The sequence below is a fragment of the Acipenser ruthenus genome, chromosome 1, assembly GCF_902713425.1.
Source record: "Acipenser ruthenus chromosome 1, fAciRut3.2 maternal haplotype, whole genome shotgun sequence".
Lineage (NCBI taxonomy): Eukaryota > Metazoa > Chordata > Actinopteri > Acipenseriformes > Acipenseridae > Acipenser > Acipenser ruthenus.
This window is the reverse complement of record NC_081189.1, coordinates 33,407,707-33,425,392: the sequence shown is the minus strand read 5'-3', so window position 1 is coordinate 33,425,392 and position 17,686 is coordinate 33,407,707. Positions and strand designations below refer to the sequence as shown.

General features: G+C 37.8%; 1 protein-coding gene across 1 annotated transcript; it reads right to left on the bottom strand.

The window, feature by feature from the left end:
* Window positions 1-604: 604 nt before the first annotated feature.
* On the bottom strand, window positions 605-17,427 carry LOC117409172 (membrane-associated transporter protein). Its single transcript, XM_034014799.3, has 7 exons — window positions 16,817-17,427; window positions 15,623-15,799; window positions 12,491-12,846; window positions 10,967-11,110; window positions 10,726-10,849; window positions 2,672-2,877; window positions 605-863 (listed from the first exon to the last, which is right to left on the bottom strand). Exons 1-7 carry the CDS (start codon window positions 17,256-17,258, stop codon window positions 633-635), a joined length of 1,680 nt encoding a protein of 559 aa, XP_033870690.3. The 5' UTR covers window positions 17,259-17,427; the 3' UTR covers window positions 605-632.
* Window positions 17,428-17,686: the final 259 nt, after the last annotated feature.

Sequence of the window (17,686 nt, the reverse complement as noted above, 5' to 3'; positions counted from 1 at the left end):
TCTGTGAAGGTCTGAAGTGTCAGGGAGGTATGGCAATGTAAAAGCTCCTGATAAAACACATTTTTTGATTCACTGTTTCTGTGATCGCAAAGGTAGAGTTTTCATTTTCTTTTTATGCATTTGCAGCAGGATTCACAGTCAACTATATGAAGGCACTGCAGCAACCGGACATGCCTCTAAAAAGGTGTGTCTAAAATTGTATGTTTAAACAAGAGAATGATAAAACACAGCTGCATATCCAGTTTGAAGCCATTTTTTGAAGTGCAAAGGCAAAATGAAATATTCAGGAGAAGAATCAAATTATTTTAAGGTTACTACTTGGAAGAATAATTTAAGTACTTCTTCCTGCAACCAAGATATTTCTTTCTAGTGATATATTATTAAAACTGACCTTTGCCTTTACACTGGATTCAGGGCTCAATGTTTAAATAAATCACTCAACTGGTGTTGAGGTCCTGGATTTGACCTTCACAGTACTTAGAAACTTGAGTTTTAACTGCTTTTAACACAGGCTCTGGATCTTGATTTTATCCGACTTTTTACCAGGTTGTTTTGTGAAAAGTTACTGCCGTGATATCAGTGGTAACAGATGACAGACAACACATTGATCATTGCAGGAAATACAAAAATGTTTATTTATATTTCACATATCTGACAAAGAGAGCAACAAAGAGACAGCCTATCAAGGACACGGCAGAGGCACAGATCACAATAACCACCACACTGCCAGCCAGGTTCACCAGTGCTCCCAGTCCTGCTCCCACAATGATCTGAGCCAACTGGACCATACAGGTAAGGGCAGCACAGTCTATGCCTTTGCCCCTGTTGTCCTCCAATGGCTTCCCCTCCTGCATTCTCTGCAACTGATAGAAAAAAGGAGCGCTTTAGGCACATCAAAATGGGCAGTGCCGACGAGAGGGGGGAGGGGGAAACTGTACTGGGGCCACTAAAAATACAATAATTTAACAGTCTGTTTGCAAGGTCAAGTGTCACAATTTTGTGACTTTGCCACTGCGTCTTGTCTGTGGCACCACCATTTTCATTCTCCCTATTTTGACCCCAGCCACAGGGTCCAGATTATATTACACATTCAAAATGCTTTAAAATAAACTGAATAGCCTTTAATAGCTTTCTGAAGACATGATTCACAGCAAATCAGAACATTAAACAATTCTGTACCGAGTCCCCAAATTTCCTACCGGGCCTGAAAACGAAAAAAAAGACCAACATGGTGTTAATGGAAAATGTTATATACTGTATATTATATATATATATATATATATATATATATATATATATATATATATATATATATATAGTTAAAATGTATGTATTTATTGGAAAACAATTAGATCAACAAAGAGTTTTACTAGGAGAGCAGACTGCTAAACCTTGTTTTCCAAAATAATAATAATAAAAAATGGTCTGGAATTATTCTTTCCTAATTTTCCAACTGGATACAATAGAAAGTAGCATGGCATAATCTTGACTTCCTGTTGTCCTAAATATTAGTTTGGGGACATAAGATGTAGATTCCTAGGAATTACAACAATTTGTCTTCTCAAATAACTAAGATAATTCTTATAAAACAATGCTACAACTGTAACATTATATATATATATAATCATAATCCTACTAAGTCATGTTAATTATACACAAAGTAATAACCCAGATAAGATTATATCTATGAATACATGTAATGATCCATAAAGACAGTTTTGAATAAAGTGCAATAAGAACAAGTATATCAGGAACCACCAAAGCTGTATAAAAAAAACTGTGACCTGTAATATGTACATATGGATGGCCAGGCCCTATATTGATATTCTTATACTCTTAGTAAGAATATCCTTACCATGTTTAAGTTCAAATGGTTCTATAGATACTGTATATGCAAAAATGAAAGTGTGATCTATGTACATACTCATAATCCTGTGGATATGCATCCCCCCAGGGGATAATAAAGGAGCAATAGTGACTGGTAATATGATAAAATCTGAAAGGAAGTTGAGGAATGATCTCTAAGGACACTTAATGTGTCCTGGTAGCATAGCTATTATATGAGGAGTGTCTTTTCCCTGTTTTAAAGAGCAAGTGGCTTCAAATGTTATTATCCCTCACTAGGGGTGAAATCCCCTACGAAGTGGATTTAGTGGAGCCATTATCCATCTGTACGTAACACTTCACACATTCTTCCGTAAATCTGGAGAACCGCGCATCTTAATAAACTTGAAAACAAGTTTCATGACATTTAGCATAAGTTAGAGGGGGTATCAGATTCTGTCTGTCTATACACCTGTCAATCTGTAGCTCTCCTACATGTTTGCTGTTTGTATAAATCTGGAGATCTGTGATCCAAATGTCTTGTCTCTTGGGATAAACATTACTTTGCATATGTTGTTAAGAGTACCAAATTCTGGAGATATATTGAGGTATCTGTCTGTCTGTTCATCCATCTGTCTTTGTCACACATTTTTGCTTATATCTGGAACACTGTTTCAGATATATTTACTTTTTTGTATTTACCTTACTATATATTTAATCCGAGTGGTTCTGGGTGCTGTTAGTCCAATATGGAATTCTACTTTTTCAATCAATTGCCTTTACCTGGCTTGCAGCCTGCTTTACTGGAGATCCTATCTGCCAGACACTAATTTTCTGACCTACTTACCTCGGCCTCTTGGTGATACTCGGATATCAAATTATAGGGTATGGTATAGAGAGTGCTGGACATCACACCAAAAACAGTGCACAGAGTCAGAGTAGAGTACACATTGGGGAAGAGTCCAATCAAACCAGTTCCCAGGCCAAAGAGGAAGTAGCCAGTGAAGTAGAGTCCTTTTAATCCTATGTAGGGTAAAAGTAACTGCTGGATATCTGAAAAGAACCATTAAAAGAAAATAGCACTTAAAATATGTTGTAGCTCCTAGCACGGTCGTTTACTGTGTCATAACATAAAAAGGCATCAGAAGTCATGTTTGTTAGCAAATTCTCTGCAACATCAAAAGCCAAAAATGCAATCCGATTCATAGGCTTAGGGGTTCACAATTAAAGAAGCAGTCTTCTCTCAAATGTGTCCCTTGCAAATGGTACAGTCTGTGCTTTTTTCACTTTTTTCACTTCCACAACATCTTCAAAAATAGAAAAATATAAATATAGGTATTAACCTTTATGTTAAATGGAAATTTCAAGCCTATAAAAAAAAATAATTGAAGGGGTTGTAGCTAACACAATACTTGTTCTGCACTTCCATTTGCTAGATACACATTTTTGGTATAGTAAGCAGACTTGTTAAATTTGCAGACGACACAAAAATAGGAGGAGTGGCAAAAACTGTTGCAGCAGCAAAGCTCATTCAAAATGATCTAGACAGCATTCAGAACTGGGCAGACACATGGCAAATGACATTTAAGAGAGAAAAGTGTAAGGTAGGAGTTTATGTTGACTCAGAAATGTCTTCATCTAGACAATGTGGGGAAGCTATAAGAAAGGCCAACAAGATGCTCGGATATATTGTGAAAAGTGTTGAATTTAAATCAAGGGAAGTAATGTTAAAACTTTACAATGCATTAGTAAGACCTCATCTAGAATATTGTATTCAGTTCTGGACACCGCGTTACAAAAAGGGTACTGCTGCTCTAGAAGAGTGCAAAGAAGAGCGACCAGAACTATTCCGGGTTTAAAAGGCAAGTCATATGCAGACAGGCTTAAAGAATTGAATCTATTGAGTCTTGTACAAAGAAGACTACGAGGTAATCTGATTCAAGCATTCAGAATTCTAAAAGGTATTGACAATGTCGACCCAAGGGACTTTTTCGACCTGAAAAAAGAAACAAGGACCAGGGGTCACAAATGGAGATTAGATAAAAGGTGCATTCAGAACAGAAAATAGGAGGTACTTTTTTTACACAGAGAACTGTGAGGGCCTGGAACCAACTCCCCTGTAATGTTGTTGAAGCTGACACCCTGGGATCCTTCAAGAAGCTGCTTGATGAGATTCTGGGATCAATAAGCTACTAACAACCAAACGAGCAAGATGGGCCGAATGGCCTCCTCTCATTTGTAAACTTTCTTATGTTCTTATGAATTGGGAGGCTGATTAGAAACGTGTGTTAAGCATACAGCCATTCTAAGTGCCAGCTGTCTAAGGGCCACACGTCCACGGGCAGTCTGAGATGTGGCAGTTAGAGCGAGGGCAGGTGGAGTGAGGATCTTTCCCAAATCCCTCCCAATGGCTACTAGAGGCCTGTGGCAAAGTGGTTTATTGTAGACAGGTGCAGGTGTGATGCAGTGCGTGAAAGAAGCAGACAGAGAGAACTGTAGTCCAGTTTTTAGAAATGTTTTTATTGTATTTCCAATGTGTACAGCACAGGGTATATAACAAGAAGAGGCAGTCCCAAATAATAAACAAATATCCTTCCCACAATAATACAAACACGGTCACCAGTCCTGGGTGCATGCAGTAGTGCTCGTGGTGGGTGATATAGTTTATATTTGTGACAAAGGTGCAGTGTTGTCCTGTTTCGTGTTGGCCCCTGGCGACAGCTCCGGAACTGTGTTAACTGTCTGGTAATGTAGAAGACAAGACGAGACAATTGCAAACAAACAAAACGCAACACTCACAATTTCTGTTTAATACACTTTTCCTGTCCTTCTGGCTACTACTCACTACAAACCAATGCGAAGGAGTAGATTGCGATTCTCCATCCCCTTTTTATGCTATCAAGCATTCCTCCCCCTCGTCTGCACTTCTACTGACAAATCCTACTCCTAGGTGACTTCAACATTCGTGTTGACTTGCCTTCCTCCCCTCTAGTGACTGACTTCAACACGCTTCCGGACTGTCTTGGACTCTCTCAATCTATCAACGTCCCCACTCACACCTGAGGACACACCCTGGATCTGCTCATCACCAGGGGCCTTGATATCTCCAATATCAGATATCTCTCTCTCTCTCTCTGACCATTTCTTAACCACTGCTAGTATTAATCTCCCTGCTCCCGCCTCCGCTACGGATACATTTATCTCCTTCTGTCCCAAGAATCTGCTGAATCCTCTGAAACTCTTGGAATGTGTCTCTGCATCCCCTCTAACTGGTACTCTCACATCCTCCGTTGATGATGCGGTGACTCTCTACAACACCACCCTTACTCATATCATCGACACAGTTGCCCCTCTTAAAACCAGAACCGTAAAGAAAGAATGATCGAAACTGCCCATGGTACACCCTCAATCTTCGAGTGCTTAAATCTGCCTGCCGCAAGCTTGAGCACAAGTGGAGGTCGTCTGGACTAATGGTTCACAGAAAGATCTGGACCGACCATCTCGCAAGCTACAGACGTGTGCTCGCCGCGGCCAGGGTGAAGTACTTCTCTGAAGTCATAACTATGGGACATGGTAAACCCAATGTTCTCTTTAAGACCATTGACCAAATCCTACATCCAGCCACTGACAGATCAATCTCCCGTTCATCCTCCTCTCTTACCCGTCATGATTTCTCCTTTCTTTCGTAACAAAATTGACATCTATTCTATGCTCTCCCACCACAAACCCAGTTTACTACTTGACCACCTTGACACTCCTCCGGTTGCCCCTCCTGCCCTCTCCTCATTCTCTCCTCTCTCCATTATTATTATTATTATTATTTATTTCTTAGCAGACACCCTTATCCAGGGCGACTTACAATTGTTAGAAGATATCACATTATACATTATTTCACATTATACAGATATCACATTATTTTTTACATACAATTACCCATTTATACAGTTGAGTTTTTACTGGTGCAATCTAGGTAAAGTACCTTGCTCAAGGGTACAGCAGCAGTGTCCCCCCACCTGGGATTGAACCAGTCTGGCTTCCGGCCGTATCACAGTACTGAAACTGCTCTGCTCCGGATTGTCAATGATCTCCTGCTTAATGCTGATGCTGGTGCTCCCTCTGTGCTTGTCCTCCTTGACCTAACAGCCGCTTTTGACACCATAGATCATGGCATTCTTCTGAAGTATGCTGGGATCTCTGGAACCTGACACTCCTGGTTGTCCTCTTACCTATCCAGATGCATGGAGTCGGTTTTCAATTCTGGATGCAGTAGTGTCGCAAACCCAGTCACTTGTGGTGTTGCCCCAAGGATCTGTTCTTGGGCCCTTTCACTTCAGTACATACATGCTTCCCTTGGGTCACCTCATCCGCCAACACAGCCTCATGTTTCACTCCTATGCTGACAACACCCAGCTCTACTTAAAACTCGACCCTGGAAGACCTTCTGCCATGGTCTGGCTCTCGGCTTGCATTAAAGACATGGAGGCCTGGATGTCTGCCAATTTTCTTCAGCTGAACACTAGCAAATCTGAACTCCTAATAGGATCTTAAACTCAACTTAAGAATCTATATATAGCTGCCCTGAACTTCGGAAACTGTCTGTTGCTGCCCTCCCACGCAATACAAAGCCTTGGTGTACTTCTTGACAGCAACCTCTCCTTTGATGCCCACATCTCCTCTGTGATCAAATCTTCCTTCTACCATCTTCAAAACATCTCCAAAGTCCATCCAACTCTCTATATGGTGGTTTTCCGGCATGCACCATAAACCGACTACAGCTAGTTCAGAATGTTGCTGCCAGGATCCTTACCAGACATAAAAAAAACATGATCACATCACCCCCCTTGCCCAGCTGCACTGGCTACCTGTAAAGGTCAGGATTACTTTCAAAACTCTCCTGCTCATCTTCAATGCCCTTCATCACACAGGTCCCGAGTACCTCATCAACTTGACCTGTTATGTCCCTGCCCGCAAGCTGAGGTCCTCTGACTCTGGCCTGCTTGTTATCCCCAAGCAAAAGTGCACCACACTTGGAGAACGCTCGTATAGCGTCATGGTTCCAACTCTCTGGAACTCTCTCCCAGCTTTGGTGTTTGATGCGCCCACCGTTGCTCGCTTTAAATTAACTCAAGACCCGCCTGTTCTCTCTTGCTTTCCATGCTCTTTAAGCCTGATATCTGCAGTGTTGCTGCTACTATTTCATGTATTATGCTACTATCATGTATTATGCACTGTTTTTTTTTGTTTTCTGTATGGCTTGTATTATTTCTCTGTATTTAAAGTATTATGGCTTTTCTTATTGTTACTGCATCCTGTAAAGCACTTTGTGATGGTAGTCCACTATGAAAAGGCGCTATGTAAAAGAAAAAATTATATATATATATATATATATATATATATATATATATATATATATATATATATATATATATATAAAATACATAAATAAATAGCCCTCTGTCGTGACTAGGGATTTGATCCAGATTTTTTTCGCCTCTGGTTCAGCTTCAAACCAAACCTGAATTTTCAGCTCTGGTTCCGAAAGTTCCAAATGGCTGAGTTCATTCCGTTCCAGTACGAACTAAATGAAAAAAAATTTCTAGCCACGTAGGCTATCTTATTGGTGTTCATAGATCTTTATTTTCTCAAATTAAACAGAAAAACATGAAATACAGTAAACTCCAGATAACTCGGCACTCAAAGGGAAAAAGGTGTGACAAGTTATCGATCCGTTTCAATAAATACACTTATTTCCCATCTATATATAGAAACAGCAATGCCTATGTTACAGCTTTAAAAGAAAATGATAGCAGTCCACTTCAGTTCAAGTTTATATATATATATATATTTTTTTAAACCATTCAAAACAGCGACATTTCTCAACAATCTCAGTGGGTTAGCGGCCTTACACTCAACGTAATAACTTAATGCGATATTTGTCTGAAATAAACTGCAGCTAATGGACAGCATGGCTCCAAATATGCCACTTGCTTTTTTTCTCCAACCTTGTTTTTTCTCCCACCTTGTAACTTTGTGGTGTTTTTAAACAGAAGAGAAGTAGGAAAAAATCCTCTTCAAGTAAATCAATTACGTAGGAACACTCTATTACAAAGCACTAAAGGGAACATTGTTATCATCGATATGCACATTTCACAGTAAGACACACAACAATATAACCGTTACTCAGCAAATGCTTTGTTTTACTTAGACATTTTCAGGTTATAAATTATTATTCAACACCCTTTTAAAAGGAAACTGATAAGAATATACAGTTTAATTTGAACTGCAGCAAGGAGAGTAATAAACTGACTCAGTTGTGATTGAACAGTTGGTTCAAACAATTGAACAACAAATGGGAGTTTTCTTTATAGTACTGTGTAAATAAATATAAAACCATAAAGGGGCCAACAATATGAATCCAGAAATAAGAAAACAGGGTTTTTATGATGCACTGTTTTTTTTGGATGATGTTAATAAATATGAATAGTAATAATAATTTCAGTAATGAAACAAATTTGAATGAGATGGATGCCGTAATTGTAGCAATTAAATATGTAATTAAAACCAAGATAAACCGAGATTACATTTTTAAAATCAGGATTTTTTTTTTTTAAATCGCTTGGCAGCCGTAACACACATACATACACCCCTTGGGAAAGGATGCTGTTCGTAAGTCTAAAATATCTGTAACTCTGAATGAGTTTTCAGTGGTTTTAATAAATGTGTACACCTGCTATCTACAGCTTTAATCTGGCGAATAATACAAAGATACAGCACAGTAATGCAATATTGCTATGATTTGAAAGGCTTTAAAACTTGGACAGTGCTACACATGGAAAAAGTGCTTCATTTAACGTACCACTGAAATTGTAACTAACAAAAACACAGATTTAAACATCCAGGAAACCTGGGTTAACATAGTGCTTGTTTTTATTTTGAACAAATACATGAAGCTTGCTCAGTCATTCAACCGCTTTGTTAAAAATGAACATGTTCGAGTAAAATTGACAGTACTTGCTTTGAAATCTACCTAACCTTTGTATGGATACAATTGTTGGTATAGTAATTTTGCCTTCATGACCTGGTTGCATTGTACAGCATGGTTGAGTGACTGCATACTTCTGGCTAAAAGTGGGGTGTTCGGTTGACTGGTCCGTTCTATTATAATTCATACAGCACATAACAGAATGCCACCATCCAGTACACTAAATAAAACCACACGTAGTATAGCCAATTGTTTTTAAGAAAGTGAATTCCTGTTCAGTCATTGGTTTCGCCTCATTATTTACAGTTTTCACTGGCTGCCATGTCGACCAAATTTGATTGACATAATACTTTGCCAGTTGTAAACAATGTTTACAGCAAAAGTTTGAATAATTAGGAATGTAGCTACTCTTTTAAAAAAGAAAAAAGTTTAGAAGAAATAATTTGTATCCATAGCTCATACTAGTACACAGTTTTGCTTTGTTAACAATGAAATACAGAAGAAAAAAAACAGCCTCCAATGACAGGAGATAATGACGGGGATTCACTTCATGAAATGGTGTACACAGGTGAACTCACTTTCACAATTGTATAGACTAAGAGTGAATACATTGTGGTGTATAAGAAAGCCACCTAGAGTGATAGCTTGAGGGTTTATTAATGGCACTCCTCCCTATAAATTGTTTTATATAATTGCTAAACCTTACACATTAACTGATTATAGCATGGAGACAAATAAGAAGCATAACATGCTTATAAAAACAGTTTGACAAAGATTTACAACTTTATCAGAGAACATTGACTGTGTTTCACAGTATACTAGCTTTTTTTGACAGAGTGAAAAAAAGCTGAGCCTGTAGGTTATACTAGAATGTTATCACAGATCCGAGAGTCTGAGTGTAGTTGTTCTTGGTCAGTAGTTATAACTCTCTAACTGCTTTCAAGTATGGGAAGCCCAAAGATTATTTAGGAGATCTCTCAACTGCATTTCAGGTATCTTAAAATACATTTAGATATCTGTAATACATTTCCAGATCTCAAAATTACTTCGTTTATTTTAACATTTTTTTAAATGCATTTTCATATATCTCTAAATTAAACTTTGGCTTAAGAAAAGTATACATACGGCTTTCCAACCGAGATCTCTTAAAAATGCATTTCACATACTGCATCTCAAGATCACTTCCACTTTATTGTTAATCTTAAATACAATTTCAGATATCCCAAAATTATTTAAGGATATCTACAATACATTAAGGTATTTTTTAAATGTTAAAATGTGGCTAACCGTATTCAGCAGTGTGCCAATTGCCTTTCCTTTAATCCCCTCCATTTTCTAGCTGCAGAATAAAAAATGTAACCTTCATTTTCTAAAACCACCTTAATATCTAAATATAGGGCTGTGACAGGGAGGACTCGGTTGCTGGTTCCTGCTTGGATGTGTGCAGCTGGGCCGCAGAACAGGAGACGTGTTGCTAGGCAACCAATTGATCAGGTCCAGATTGGCTGGGGGGCGAGCCTGGGGAGCCTGAGCACAGCTCAAGGCTACTGCAGTGCCATGCTACAGACAGGTGCTTTTGTTTACATCGAGGAGGAGTGTGTCCTCGCCGCAGGATAAATACTACGGAACCCTTTAACTGCAACACGGTGCTTGTGAAGGCTCTGCCCAGCCAGGACTGTCGTAAAGACCCTGGGAGGCCGGGACTTCGGGAGCAACAACAGTAGGTTAGTTTAGGGGATGTTAATCCCAACCAGTGTAAAAGAGGGTAACTTAACGAGGCTAGTGCTCGCCTTGTGCACTTCTTAGGTTCCCTCTGTGAAAGACACACACATTAGGGTAAATGTGTATTGGATCTAACTCCCCCATCCTCCCCTCCAGTGAAGGTTAAACTATGATGCTGAATAAAAGACATTACTTACATGAGTACAAGGCAGAAGAAATAGCATTGATGCACATGCCCCAACATCCAATCTCTACCCCCCTTTCGTAGGTTTGGTACGCTGTTGAATTATGTTCAGCATAAGGGTCTCCTTTATACACTATCTGAAATGTTAAAACATACATAAAATTGATTTAATAAATAAATCACACAATGAGTTTAATCAATTCATTTTTTTTAGTTATTCTTTTATCAATTAAAAATAGCAACAGTTGCATTACCTGGCCCATAAAATCAGTAAAGAAGAGCATATTGCAGAGAAAGGCGGTCCATCCAATGAGGTGACTGACACAGAGACAGCGATAGTGAGCAGGCATACTTAACACAGCTGTCATAAGGGACTTCAGGGTCATCCGCCTCTGAACCTGGCAAACAATAAGAGACACACTTCAAGAAGCAGATAAAGCAGGTGCCCTCTACAACAGAAAATATGAAATGGAATTGACCATCATGGGGTTTTCACTTTTTGGGCACCACTTTAATTAACAGCTAGACTGCAAATCCTTTCGATTAGCCTGGAATGTACTTGTACAGGTTCGGGTAATTTCACCTGTTTCACCTGTGTGCGACAATCCATTCCATTTCAGTCACTCTGTCATCCCTGATGCTGCCAACACAGTCTATATGAAATCTTCCCTTTGCCTGAACTTATCAGATGTACGATGGTATGTGAAAGGCTATCAGAATATGCATATGCAGTCTATGCATATTTCCCAGTCAAACAGGACATTTTTCGGTTAAACGTTTAGCCTTGGTTGTAAAATAGGAAATAGACGCCCCACCCAAGTTGATAATCTGTCTCAATACTCAACACTGTCAGTTAATAAACACACACACTGATTAAGAAATCTTAATAACCCATTTTCTTTAATATAACAGAAAAAAGCTACACTAATGCTTTACAAAAACCACGACAATTCATTTCATACAATCCAGGTGGTTATGAAGCACTTAGTAACCCACTTATAGATTGAGAGTCAGAACTATACCAGAATCTAGCAGCATAAACAAAAGCACAGCCCAGCACTTAGTTAAGTTGATTCAATGACTGAACGCAGTTCAATTCAGTAGTTGGGATGGGTGCCTATTTCCCAGAATACACCCGTGGACTCAGCTGAGCAGCCTTGTGTTCTGTTTAATGACGTTCAACCCAACATGTGAGATCCTGTTTGATTATATTAGCAGAAATTGAAGTGAATAAGATCACCATACAGTACTACTTTGAGCTACTCTGTAGAAAGAAAGGAGGTTTAGCCCAACAGTTCTCCAAACTTATTTTGTATTATTAACATGGCTGTCTGTCTTTATTAATTATACAACAAGCATGCCAGGGTCCAGAGAACATACAAAGGCTCATTTTACATCACTACAGCATTGCAAAACTCTGCATTAAAGAATGCAGACCTAGTAAAATAATGACCTGAAACCTATCTTGTACTCCAGGAAGTCCATTATTTTTCATGTTTGAAAAACTAATTTTCATTCAATTACTGACTGATTAATGAAAGAGACTTAACCAGTACTGCAGCAGTCAAAAAGGGTCCCCTTCCTTTAATGTGTGTTACCCAACAGTGCTTCACCACATTGCTTCTAATAGGCTCTGGTGAATACTTAAATACTGCATGAAACAGACATTAACATATTTGACCAAGCAGATTTCATAGTCAAGAAGTAACAAACCCAAACATTTTTGGAAAACAAAACTCCCATTAATGTATATGAAATGTTAATACAAAACAAGTTACCTCTTGGTTTGGCTGTTTAACGCTGGGTGTAATGGAATTGGCTTCGCTCAGTGCCGAGAAAGACCTGGGCCGTATGTCTGGCTCATGGTTACCATTTGGCATTTTGACCACAGCTCCATAACCATTACTGTGGACGTTGGGCTTTAAAAGTAAGGATGTGTCAGACTTTTTATTCAGAGAGTCTTCTTTCCCCAGCGGAACTTCTGGGATGCTAAACAGGTGCACAGTCAGAAATACCACCAATATCACGGCTGAAAAGAAGTAGATAACTTGATATTCCGACCCCAGCAGAGTCCCCAGGGCTGTGTGTCCCCAGTCCATAGCACCAATAAAGTATCCAAGAGCACCGCCTAGACCTTAAAGGGGGAAGAATAAACAAAATAAATACATAAAAAAACACCTATAATTTTCCAGAATCTTTGTCATTCTGACTATAGCAAATGCTATATGTCAAGTAATAAGTGTTTAGAAAGACTTTCAGAAAAGATACCTTTAAAAAACAAACAAACAAACAAAAAAAAAACACACACATCAGAAAAAAACACCCCTTAAAAAAAAAATAAAATAAATAAATAAATTACCATGATACATTTTATAGTTTATCATACATTTACTATGAATTTGCTCTTTTTATTGTTATTATTTTTTTTACAATGCTTTACCAGACTTGGTTGCCTGTGCATTGCCAGGTTTTCAATATAATTTTTACTGTGTTCTACAACACTTTGCTTTTACTGTGGTGTACTGCAGTATATTTTATAATAGTCTCACATATACTGTTAGGCTATTGGTTTTCATAACCTTGGTACACAAAGGGACAAATTAAATTATATAAACCGACAGTGATATTTATATCCACTTCTGTTCAGCTCATTAAAATGGGCCTAAATTGGTTTTAGGGCATTTTCTTTATTTGGTTTAAAGGCATTCCTTCTGTTTGTCAATGCTGCATGGCTTATTGCATCAGAATTTCTGGACTAGATCATGTCATTAAAATTCTTAACCAGATTTATTTTTGTTTTAAGTCATGCAATGGCCTCTAAACTGTTGTGATATAGGTTTGTTTTATTTGCATGCAGTTTGTTACATCGCATACTGGTAGGACATCTGTGTAAAATCTTATTATAACAAATACACCATTTGAAAAAGGCAAATGCTTTGAGACCGTTTACAGTATCTTGGTCTTGTTAAGAAGTCAATAACTCCTAGGACATTTCATGAATATCAAACTGTATTAAAATTATATATATATATATATATATATAATGTATTGCCATTGATGTTTATGGGGAAACACAGCCATTACGCACACTGTATAAGTCGTTCATCTTATTGTTGCAGGTGACACCAGCCAGGCTACAGTCTAGCAGTCTGTGCAGCTACTGTCTGTAACTTGCAGGACCTCTCAAGTTAGAATAAATAGATTCATCCGCTGACTTTTCAAATCAGGTGCAACATTGCTGCTACCTGACCCGAAAGAAAAATAATACTAATTTCGGGATGGCAGCCATGAATCTAAGCATTTTCACTTGGTTTTGTACTTGGGTATAGTCATGTTTATATTTTATTTTTGTATTTGTTTAAAATTTTACATTGATTTCCATATACAATACTCAGTGGCTTGCAATATACCAAGACACTATAAATAAATAAATAGGCTATATAAAAATGAATGCAAGATCCCAATAACAGAACATGTTTGCTAATTGTAAAAATAACATATTTATGAAAAACACATTACAACTGAAAGGTTAAAATGCACAATAAGGGTATCAGTGAATGTGATACTGAAGCTGATAAGGGATAATACTATGGATTTCAAATATTAGGGACTACACCATTTACACATGTTTCTCCTACTCTGAAGAACCGCAGGACAGTAGAAGGACATCTTAAATGTCTCGGTGACCTGACCCTTAGTACAACAATACTGCTACTGATAACAAGCACTGCTGCTTGGTATGGCAAATTAATGTTAAACCATTCTGATGGTTATTGCACCCCAAACTTCTATAAGAGTATGTTACTTCCAATCTTGATTTCAAGAATCCCAGTGACACAAATAGAACAATTAGAAGAAAAAAAATCATATTTAAAATCGCATAAGAATATGCCGATTCTAATTTCAATTCCTTTATACAGGATTGATTACATGGTGACATTTTGTTACGGTACATGGCTAGATGGCAACGTAACAACACTGTAAAACATCACAATAGCTTCACAAGTGAAAGTAAACGTAACCATTAACCTGGCAAAAACGCATTGTGTGCAAGAACTGGTCGGGAAACTCTGTATTCTGCGATTTACATACTGTATGCAAATCACAACAGGGACAGCAGATCTACCAGACATTACATATCACAGGTGCCTGTACCATGAACACAGACGTTACCATTATTTGTATCCAGCGACGTGTTTCTCTCTCCCCCTCCCCCCAATCAAATTCCTGCAACTAATTCCCAAGATTTAGCCTTCAATAACTCAGCTAATGTGAAATCAGTACCATAAATAAAGTAGGTCACTGTGGTCAACATTCACAGAGTCACATTTTCACATCACAAATATCAACAAAGACGTTTGAAGTAAAATTATTATCACAAGTGCCCCAGAGCTGCAGTAGATGCCATACTGTAACACCATATGAAACCCTCAAAAGTATTATCCAAGTTAACTAATCAGGAGTTGAATACCCTGCAGGGAAAAAAAAAAAAACATGATCCCAGCACATGACCAACTAGAGGATAAGAAACCTTTGTACAAGTCTCCCAATCACTATCTCCAAATGAATCTGCTGCCAGCTTTTCTTCACAAATGTAATGTATTCATTTCCATTATACTGTAGGATATCAGATTAATTGAACATGTGAAAAATAAATACAAAAGGAAAAGGAGACTCAAAAAGATTGTATAAAAAGATTTCAATGAATGGTCTTTTTTTTTCTTCAGGTAGCCACTGAACCCTTATTACAAGTCATATCCATAATAAAATAACACAAGGAAGAAAAATCAATCATATTGTAGGTTCTACTAGGGGTGTGACTTCTAATAAATGTTAATTGAAGATGAACAAAGTAAAGCGGTTGATGGGGTATACAGTTTAGATGTTTAAAAAAGTAAACAGCTGCTTACCAGTTAGAAGGGCATGGTAATGAAGCCCCCGCTCTTTATCCTGATGCGAGCAAACATCAAACAGATAAGCCTTTATAGGTCCATCAATAAAATCTGCTGCAAAGTCAAAAAGTACCACTCCCAACATCACAATCGCTATGGCCCAGGTCTGCTTTACAGTTTTATCACTTACAATGGCTAAAGAAAAAAAAAAAGACATATTAGCATCATTGGATATAATTGTACAGAAACATGGTTTACCTGATGTCCCTATATATACTGGTATTTCATCAATGTGTTTCTCCTGTGTGCATTGTTTAGAAAATCCATGTTGATCTTAAATGGGCTTGCTTTTGCCAGAGAGGACATCAATGAATACATGCAGCCATATCTAGAGGACTACCACAAGGGAGTTATACAGGAGATCACGTCCCATTGTATTAAACAAAAAAAGAACCAAAGTTCTGCCTAGAAATCAATGTCAGCCTACCACAACAGAAAACTATTTAACAACTTAAAATAGGCATGCATTTGCTACTTCTTTACCAACCTAGTACAGTATTTATGACTACTGGCAATGCTAGTCTACAGAGATTACCAAGACTGCAAATAAATTAAGAGCTTGCTTGTACATTTCCAAGATTGATGGCAAAAAGGATTATGAGGCTAGTTTGTAAAAATTATAAAACACTAAATTAGTTTAATTAGAAGAAAATAAACACTAAATTTGCACCTGTGCTGGTAAGGTTATGTCACTGATTTTGCATGAATCCCGTTAGTAACTAGTCCACAATACAGTACATAACTATTCACAATGTATATGAAAGCACAGGCAATATTGATATTATTAATCAGACATCAGTTTATTTTGCACTGTAGAAAACCCCAATGTTTTATTTTTTTTATTATTTTTTTATTATTATTACGGCCCACCTTTACTGTAAATACAGTACATCTCGTACTTTACTATGAGTACTGACGTTTGATACCAAACTAAAGTATTCGTTGTAGTCTCTTGCCTTAACCCACAGTCGAATTTAATTGAATTGCCTTGTCACAGCGCATCTGCACAATTCAGAGGAAGCATCACATTGCTTGTAGTATTTGTAAATCTGTGACGTTATATACGTTTTCACATGTCACTGGATATAATACGTTTTATTTCACTTGCTTTTTTTCTGAATTTTTACTGCTTTTACAAAATAAGTTACTTGCCTGAAATCACGGCGTCTCCATTAAGATACATAGTCATTCCTATCAACATCATGATACCCAGGGTAATAATATAGGGTCTTCTTCTGCCCCAATTAGATTTGCAGTAATCACTGGCAGATCCAATTACTGGCTGTAGAATGAAACCCAGAATTGGGCTCAGAAGCCACACTAAGCTGTAAAGTCTTTTGGGGAGTCCGACACTGAGCAGTACAGGGGTAACAAACGCGGCTTCCACTGCATAGCAAAATTCCCTTCCAAACATCGCCAAACTATGCATTAACAGTCTACCTGTCGACCTTCTTGGGGGCTCCATAACACAAAAAATGTCCCCAGTGGATTCAGCTAATTTTGTATGGCAATCCACCGTATAGAGATCCATGGCTGTAACTTGGACCTCAGTCTGGGATAGTTTTGCAAGGTCTTTTTCTGTTTGGAGAGTCATGATGGAAGCCCCTGCTTAGTTCCTCTTCTCTGAATATGGGCAAAAAGAACAGTGAAACAAAACACAGTTTTCTTCTTTAGTGCGTGCATGATCACATTTGCCCTTAAAGCTAATTTGTCAAGGCGGGGGAGTTCATCGGATGAATGAAAAGTTTATTTTTCTTTTTTTGAAGGGTGGAAGGTCACGTGTTATGTAAGGGATTATCCTTCACACGTGATAACGATTTACTTCGCCCGGAGACCGTAGCTAAAGAGGCAACTAGTATTATTATTATTTTTTTAAAAATTGCTTTGCCATTCTAAAATGGTCGTGGATAATTAAAGACTGTATTGAAACTCATACATTTTATTTATACACCTTTATTACCCAAGTAAAACAGTTACATTGTGGTATAATATATATATATATATGTATGTATTTTTCTTAAA